We start from the raw sequence: 9257 nt of genomic DNA on the forward strand, positions 1-9257 counted from the left end.
TCGGAGTCTCTGAGTGGCTTACAAACTCCTTTCCCTTCCCCTCCCCACGACAGACACCCTGTGAGGTAGGTGGGGCTGAGAGAGCTCTTGACAGAAACTGCTCTTTTTCAAGGACAGCTCTTATCAGAACTATGGCTTGCCCAAGGTCATCCAGCCAGGTGCAAGTGGAGGAGTGGGGAATCAAACCCAGTTCTCCCAGATTAGAGTCTGCGCCCTTAACCACTGCACCAAACTGCCTCCATGCAGGTCTGGTCTAAAGGCACACAGACCCAGTGACCTGGAGGAAGTGAAGCAGATCCCAGTCTAGTCGGAACCTAGACGGGAGGCCGCCTAGGGACAACGCCTCCCCCCCCCCCTCGCCTGCCACCTGTACAGTGTAGTGGTTTGAAACTCAGACAACGATGACCTGGGTGCAAATTCCCGCAAGGCATGCCGTAGAACGCTGTATGCAAAGTCACAGGAAAATCTCTGCTTTGCCATCTCCAAATAGCCACTTCCAGACATGGCTCCCAGTGGCAACAGAGCTACTTGTGCAATCCTTTTCTCGACACAACGTTGTAGTGGTGGGAGTGGCCATCAAGTTACAGCTCACTTATGGCGACCCCATGAGGGTTTTCAAGGCAAGAGATGAGCGGAGGTGCTTTGCCATTTCCTGCCTCTGCGTAGCAACCCCGGACGCCCTTGGTGGTCTCCCATCCAAGGACTAACCGGGGCCGATCCTCCTTAGCTTCCGAGAGCTGACAAGATCAGGCTAGCCTGGGCTACCCAGGAACGAGACGACCGGAGTTGCGTTGCCACTGCCTGCCTCTGCGTAGCAACCCTGGACGCCCTTGGTGGCCTCCCATCCAAGGACTAACCGGGGCCGATCCTCCTTAGCTTCCGAGAGCTGACAAGATCAGGCTAGCCTGGGCTACCCAGGAACGAGACGACCGGAGTTGGGTTGCCACTGCCTGCCTCTGCGTAGCAACCCGGGACATCCTTGGTCTTCTACCATCCAAGGACTAACCGGGGCCGCTCCTCCTTAGCTTCCAAGAGCTGAGAAGATCAGGCTAGCCTGGGCTACCCAGGAACGAGACGACCGGAGGTGGTTTGCCGCTGCCTGCCTCTGCGTAGCAACCCCGGACGTCCTTGGTGGGCTCCCATCCAAAGGACTAACCGGAGCCGATCCGCCTTAGTGTCCGAGAGCTGACAAGATCAGGCTAGCCTGGGCTACCCAGGAACGAGACGACCGGAGGTGGTTTGCCGCTGCCTGCCTCTGCGTAGCAACCCGGGACGTCCTTGGTAGTCTCCCATCCAAATATTAACCAGGGCCCATCCTACTTAACTTCTGAGATCTGATGAGACTGGCCTAGCCTGGGCCATCCAGGTCAGGACAGACAAACACAGGTGGTTTTGCCATTGCCTGCCTCTGCGTAGCAACCCCGGACGTCCTTGGTGGTCGCCCATCCAAGTGCTAACCGGGGCCGATCCTCCTTAGCTTCCGAGAGCTGACAAGATCAGGCTAGCCTGGGCTACCCAGGAACAAGACGACCGGAGGTGGTTTGCCGCTGCCTGCCTCTGCGTAGCAACCCCGGACGTCCTTGGTGGGCTCCCATCCGAGTACTACCAACCGTGGCTGACTCTGCGTAGCTTCCGAGATCCGACGAGAGCGAGCTAGCCTGGGCCATCCAGGTCGGGGCCGTTGACAGAAAGGGCTGCCGAGTCACAGCCGACGTACGGTGACCCCGCGGAATTTTCGGGCGAGAGATGCTCAGAGGTGGCTTGCCATTGCCTGCCTCTGCGTAGCCACCCTGGACTTCTTTGGTACTCACCAGGGATGACTTTGCTTAGCTTCCCGAGAACTGATAAGATCTAGCCAGCCTAGAGCTCCCCGGTCAGGGCCAACGTTAGGACCGAAAGGGGAGGGGGGGGGAAACTACCTACCGAATGCCTCCCGCCGGCTTTCCCGTCCCTTACCTTGAACTCTTTGGCGCACTTCCGGTACTCGGCCACGTCGCAAATGGCCAGCATGCCCCCCATGAGGGTGTAGGAATATTGCTGAAGGTGCTCGTAGATGAGCCGGTGGAAGCGGACGCCAAACTCCATCAGGACGGTGTCCACGTTCTTGCCGTCCATGGAGTTCCGGATCTTCTCCACTTGCTTTCTGACGTAGGCGCACACTTTGGAACACGCCTAGAAAGAGAAAGGGGGGGGGATCAGGAGGGAAACGGGATCGCTCACAAGTTACAGGACTCGTTGCACGGTGAAACGGTGGAGGCTCAAGTTATCGCGGACACGGGAAGCGGCCTCATACTGAATCAGACCCTTGGACCAGCAAGGTCTGTATAAGAACGTCAGAGAAGCCAATGCTGGATCAGGCCACTGGCCCGTCTAGTCCAACACTCTGTGTCATACAGTGGCCAAAAATACCAGGTGCCAGCCGGAGGTCCACCGGTGGGGCCAGGACTCCAGAAGACCTCCCACTGTTGCCCCCCCCCAAGTACCAAGAAGACAGAGCATCCCTTGCCCCAGACTGAGAGTTCCTATCTATACCTTGTGGCTAATAGCCACTGATGGACCTCTGCTCTTAACATAAGAACATAAGAGAAGCCAATGTTGGATCAGGCCAATGGCCCACCCAGTCCAACACTCTGTGTCACACAGTGGCCAAAAACACCAGGTGCCATCAGGAGGTCCACCGGTGGGGCCAGAACCCCAGAAGACCTCCCACTGTTGCCCCCCCCCAAGTACCAAGAATACAGAGCATCCCTTGGCCAGCCTGACAGAGGAGATGGAGGAGAAGAAGTCCTTTCCCTCCCCCTCCCCACAACAGACACCCTGTGAGGTAGGTAGGGCTGAGAGCTCTTTCCAGAACTGCCCTTTCAAGGACAGCTCTTATCAGAACTACGGCTTGCCCGGGGTCATCCTGCAGGTGCGAGTGGAGGAGTGGGGGAATCAAACGCGGTTCTTCCAGATTAGAGTCCGCGCACTTCACCACGACACCAAACTGGCTCTCCTGATCTAGCTCTGTTTCCTTAACCGGGCCATTCCAACTGTTAAGCCATCCCTTGCACAGACAGAAGCTAAGCCAGAGTTCCTTTGCAGATAGAAACAACCCAACCTGTGAATAACATTTGCTACTGCCTGTGACCTCGTTTCCTTCCAGGCCAGATTAGCCCAGGGAACCTGAAGGTCTTTTGTCTTCCTCTGGGCATAGAGCAGGGGTCACTAGAGGACTGGGGAGGGACTGTGAATGTCCTGCATTGTGCCAAGGGCTGGACTAGATGGCAACTGGGGACCCCCCCCCTTCCAGCTCTACGTTTCTACATTTCTTATCGACGGCAGTCCTACAGAAGGCGAACTGACTCTTGGGAGCAGTCCTCCCTCTAAGCTGTGGAGTCCTGTGAGCAGAAATTCTACTTTGCGAGCTCCTGGCATTCAAATGGTGAGCGCGCCATTTGGTGGCTGCACACGTTTGTTTGCTCTGGAGCCCTCCTTTCTGAGCTGAGACAAAAATGTGTGAGCCGGAGGCTAAAGGACTGTGAGCCCGCTCGCACGAACTCAGCTTAGAGGGAACAGCGCTTGGGAGGGTGGACTCAGGCAGATCGTGAGAGGGCGGGCGGGAAGGGTTGCCTCAGTGCTTAGTTCTCGTGGCCCTTCCTTACACGCCCAGGGAAATGCCGATCACCACTTTGGGGTCAGGAAGCAATCCTGGAGATTTTTTGTCGTCTTCTGAGCGTGGAACAGGGGTCACTGGGGGTGTGGAGGGGGAAGTATTTGTGAATTTCCCGCATTGTGCAGGGGGCTGGACTAGATGACCCTGGAGGTCCCTTCCAGCTCTATGATTCTATGAAATGTTTTTCACCCCGGCTCTTGGCACGTGGTACACCATAGTCAGGCTGGTGCAACTTAACCCACAGGGCGGAGAGGGGCATGGGCCGTATATTAAATCACAGGCATAAACATCAGAGAACATAAGAGAAGCCAATGTTGGACCAGGCCAAGGGCCCATCCAGTCCAACACTCTGTGTCACACAGTGGCCAAAAAAACCAGGTGCCATCAGGACGTCCACCAGTGGGGCCAGGACACTAGAAGCCCTCCCACTGTTGACCCCCCCCCCCAAGCACCAAGAAGACAGAGCATCCCTTGCCCCAGACTGAGAGTCCCTATCTATACCTTGTGGCTAAGAGCCACTGATGGACCTCTGGCTCCATATGCTTATCTAATTCCCTCTTGAAGCTGTCTGTGTTTGTAGCTGCCACCACCTCCTGTGGCAGTGAATTCAATGTCAATCAGCTTGGTACGGACAGGATTCTGCTCGACTGCAGAAGGGGAGGAGGAGGAGATTGGATTCATACCCCGCCCTTCACTACCCAAGGGAGTCTCAGAGCGACTTACCAACTCCTCTCCCTTCCCCTCCCCACAACAGACACCCTGTGAGCAACGTTCCCTCTAAGCTGTGGAGTCCTGTGAATAAGAACCCTACTTTGTGAGCTACTGGCATTGACGTTGTGAGCGAGCGATTTGGCTGCTGCTTTAACTAGTTGGCTCTGGAGCCATCCCCTCCTGAGCTGAGACAAACGTGTGTGAGCCGGAGGCTAAAAAACCGTGAGCTAGCTCACACTAACTCAGCTTAGAGGGAACCCTGCCTGTGAGGTATGTGGGGCTGAGAGAGCTCTTGACAGAAACTGCTCTTTTTTCAAGAACAGCTCTTATCAGAACTATGGCTTGCCCAAGTTCACACCAGCAGGTGCAAGTGGAGAAGTGGGGAATCAAACCCGGTTCTCCCAGATTAGAGTCCGCGCACTTAACCATGACACCAAACTGGCTGGATGAACTAAATTACCAACAGGTCGCGCCCTGCTCCACGATTCCATTTTTATCACTCTCATCCAGCAGGACGAGACGTCGGCCGCTGAAAATGCCGAGCGTTTCGGGCGTACTCCTTCTCCGCGCCCGGGCTGCGATCGCACAATGGAAGTGCGTCAGAGTTCTTCGAAGAGCAGAGGAAACTTGACTTATTAAAGAGAAGGGGCCTGTGCGATAAAGCACAAGCGCGCACCGAGCGGAGTCGGCTGCCTGCCGGGAAGGACGCCAGCGGCGCGCCAATTACCCACCGCGCCGGTCGGAGCCGGCGAATCTATATATAGCTACTCACGTTCGTGTACTGAATCAGAACGTTGACCTCGTCTTCCGGTTTGAAATCGGTCTTCTTCTGCTCGGCGGCCAAGATGTGCTTCATCTGCCCGATCATGCAGTTCAGCGTCCTTCAAAGTTAAAAAATATCGGGTGGCTGTTTTAAAAGGGGGGAGGGAGCGCCTTAAAGCCCCTCACCGGGCGCCGGTCCGACATGATCTCTCATCAAAGGGACCGCTACCTTCCGGGGAAGCGTGGGCGCAGAATATTCCACCCGGGGGCTTCCAGAACTGACAGGATGAGCCGAGCAAAGCACGGGGATTATTTCTACACTCAGAGATTGGACTGTAAGCTGATATCCGGACGTGGGGGGGGGAGCCCCTTCAGACCCGCGCGCGTTATCCAATGTTTGTCGGCTGGATGTCGTATTTTAACGCTGCGTTGACTGCATGCCCGCCCCCGCCCGCCCAAGGGGTCTGCAAAGGTAGAATCAACTGGACTGGATCAGAAGGTGGTCCTGGGTCGGTCGGTCGTAACAGCCACCCTTCTCCCTTGCAGGACTCAAGGTGGCTTATGATGTCAATAAAACGACGACAAACAATACCATGAAAACAATACAAGTCGCAGAAATCGCGGAGTTGGAAGGGACCCTCCAGGCCATCGACTCCAACCCCCTGCAGGATCAGCCTCGGGCATCCCTGATGAGAGGGGGAGCTCACCACCTCCCGAGGCAGCTGATTCCACTGCTGCAGAACTCTGACTGTCAAAAGATATCCAGCCGGGACCTTCCCACCCTTGATTTGAGCCCATTCCTGCGAGTCCTCTCCTCTGCTGCCAGCAGGAGCAGCTCCCTGCCCTCCTCTAAGGGACAGCCCTTCAGATCCTTCAAGAGAGCCATCCTGTCCCCCCTCAGCCTCCTCCTCTCCAGACTGAACCTTCCCAGGTCCCTCAGCCTTTCCTCACAGGGCTTCGGTCTCCAGGCCCCTGATCATCCTCGTCGCCCTCCTCTGCACCCCCGCTCCATTCTCAACAATTATAAAAACACAAAAAAAGGATGCAGTTTAAAAACTCCAACTAGGACTGCTAATAAATAAAAAGAAGAAGAAGAAGAGATTAAATTTATACCCCACCCAAGGGAGTCTCACAGAGTGGCTTACAAACTCCTTCCCCTTCCCCTCCCCACAATAGACACCCTGTGAGGCAGGTAGGACTGAGAGAGCTCTCTCGAGAACTACCCTTGAGAGAACAGCTGCGCCAGAACTATGGCTTGCCCAGGGTCATCCAGCAGGTGCAAGTGGAAGAGTGGGGAATCAAACCTGGTTCTCCCAGATTAGAGTCCGCGCACTTAACCACTACACCAAACTGGCTCTCCTACACCAAACTGAATCCGTAAAATGCAGTCCTAGATACAGTTGTCTTCAGCTGCCTCCTGAAGGTCAAAAGTGGGGGCTGCCTGGGGAGTGTCCTCCATAATAGGGCTGCCACCGAAACGGAAGTCTTTCATGTGCCCATTAATGATTAACGACGTGGGTGCTGGCACAGTGCTTTCTCTTACTCTCCCCTGCCTCCAGCACCAGCCATTCACATTTCATCCCCATTCAAACCAGCTCCTACTGGAGATCGGGGCCCTGCGGGACCTTCTACCAGTCTGTGGGGCTTGCAAAATGGAGCCGCTCGGCCAAACCTCCGGGTGAGGTGGTGGGCGTCCACCTCCGTCGGCCTCCCTGCTCTGGTACCCGACCTGCCGAAACAGCCCATTGATTCCAACAGGTTTATAGGAGATTGTCGTTCCCTGTGCAATTTTACTGTCTATTGTTTTAGAAGAAGAAGAGAAGAGAATGGGTTTATACCCCACCCTTCACTCAAGAGTCCCGGAGCGGCTTACCATCTCCTTTCCCTTCCCCTCCTGACAACAGACACTCTGTGAGGGAGGTGGGGCTGAGAGAGCTCTGACAGAAACTGCTCTTTTTTCAAGGACAGCTCTTGTCAGAACTACGGGAATCAAACCCGGTTCTGCCAGATTAGAGCCCACGCACTTAAGCACAACACCAAACTGGCTCTCTCTTTCATGATTTTAATGTGATTTTATTGTTAACGAGTCTTGGAACTCGCTTGGGGAGGGCCTGAGCCCGCTTGGGGAGGGCCGAGTAAAAATCTCAAAATAAATAAAATAAATTTCGCTGGTCGTAAGAGTCTATTGACCCCCCCCCCCCAAGAGCAGAATTTCAGGGGGCTCAGGGGTCTTCAGATGGTGAAGGGGGGGGTCCCTTCTACAATCTCTGTTCTACTCACAGCGCTCTGGATAAAATCCAATGCACTGAATGAATACATACATAAAATGTAAACGCGCGCACGCACACGAAGAAATTGAGCGATAATCCAAAACTCTGAATTTCCACTTGCCTGTCAATTCCCATGTCCAGCTTCACCTCCATCTGTTCCGTGATGTCCTTTTTCTTCTGAAGGCATTCGGAGAGCTTAGGAGAGGAGCTGGGAGAAACCAAAGGAAGAAGAAGAGGAGGAGGAGGCGACGATTGGATTTTGTAGAAAAAGAGGTGCATGAGCTCATTAGCATAACTCATTTGCGTATGCCACACCCCCTGACATCACCGGAAGTGTGTCAGAAGGCAACACCCACTGCTCAGGCTCCACTGGACTGTTTTGGATTGCTAGCTATTGGGGGGGGGGACGATGTGCAGATCTGTCCTCGCAGAGGAGGGAGAGCTTGTACCTGAATAAAATTTGGTCTTAAAGGTGCCACTGGACTGTTTTGGACCGGGGGGCCTGGGGGAGCTCTGCAGCTTACCTGGCTGCTTCTTGCTCTGACTGAGGGCTGCTGGGAGCAGGGGGCGGGGCTTGTTGCATGTACCCGCCCCCTGGGCCCTTTACTGCCAGAGCTCCGCTCCTGTGTACTCCTGCAGAAAATGACCCTACCTACCTATCTATCACGTTCAAGCTTTAGGAGGACATTGAAAGCAAATTTTATTAAGGATTAAATTTGATTAATTTACTGGCAGTCCTGAATTGTGACTTTAAATTTTGTGGGGTTTTCTGTATTAGAAGAAGAAGAGGAGGAGATTGGATTTATACCCCGCCCTTCACTACCCGAAGGAGTCTCAGAGCAGCTCACAAACTCCTTTCCCTTCCCCTCCCTACAACAGACATAACAGAGAAATTGCTCTTTTTCAATAACAGCCCTTATCAGAACTATGGCTTGCCCAAGGTCATCCAGCGGGTGCAAGTGGAGGAATGAGGAATCAAACCCGGTTCTCCCAGATTAGAGTCCGCACACTTAACCACTACACCAAACTGGAACCACTACACCTGCGGATGACTAATGAAGGAGATCTAGGCGTCAGCAGGCGTGCGAAGATAAGATAAGCACCAGGCAGTCCAAACTTTACTTAGCGAACTCAAGAGAGGTTTCCTGACACCCCTATGCTAGAGCCGGCTGATTACTTCCTCTCTTCCTTTTACACAGCCGCGTTCAGGGCCAATTCTGTCACATCCACTGGTCCCAGAGTCAGAAAGCAAGCTCTGTGTGGATCCTTGGCTCAAAGACCTGTGGAACAACCTACCTGACTAACGGCATCAGATGATCGTTGAACTGCTTGTCGAAGAGATGAAAAATGGTATTGGCTTGGTTGACGACATCCAGGAAAAAAAGGTTTGCGTTCCTGGAATCTGGCGAAGGGATACCTGGAGGCGGGTAAACGACGACACAGGGGAAATATTTGGATGGAGCTAGGGACACAATCCACCCCAAAAGCCATCATGAATCCTGTATACCAACAGCCCTCTATGGCCGCCTATCAAAAGGCGTCACTTTTAAGGCAGGATTATGATTTGCACGGTTTTCTTTTTATATATCTATATATCTAATAGCGAAAGGTGCCCCCTGCGTGTGGATACCTACTTCTGCGCATCTGGGGCACCTGGGGGGGAGGGAGATTTTCGTGCACACTTGGGGCAGTCCCCAGGTGTGCACAAAAATCTAAAAACCCGGAAAAAATATCGGGGGGATACTTAAATCCCCCCGAAAGTGACAGAGCGTCCCCTGCGCATGCGCAGGGAACGCTCTGCAAACTCCCTGACCGCCGCCGCCACTTCACAGGGGGGGGGGAAGAGAGCAGCTCGGGCC

The 9257-nt window shown here is 54.2% G+C and overlaps 1 protein-coding gene across 1 annotated transcript in view; it reads right to left on the reverse strand.

Moving 5' to 3' along the window:
* Positions 1–9257, reverse strand: part of EXOC5 (exocyst complex component 5) — a 69849-nt gene that overhangs the window by 2302 nt on the left and 58290 nt on the right. The window contains exons 14-17 of the mRNA XM_015406888.1: positions 8695–8815; positions 7520–7606; positions 5139–5247; positions 1957–2172 (exon numbers count right to left, since the gene is read on the reverse strand). Of these exons, the coding sequence (XP_015262374.1) occupies positions 1957–2172; positions 5139–5247; positions 7520–7606; positions 8695–8815 (533 nt within the window). The remainder of the gene's footprint in view (positions 1–1956; positions 2173–5138; positions 5248–7519; positions 7607–8694; positions 8816–9257) is intronic.

This window comes from Gekko japonicus, unplaced genomic scaffold (assembly GCF_001447785.1).
Source record: "Gekko japonicus isolate JY-2015 unplaced genomic scaffold, Gekko_japonicus_V1.1 scaffold2082, whole genome shotgun sequence".
Taxonomy (NCBI): domain Eukaryota; kingdom Metazoa; phylum Chordata; class Lepidosauria; order Squamata; family Gekkonidae; genus Gekko; species Gekko japonicus.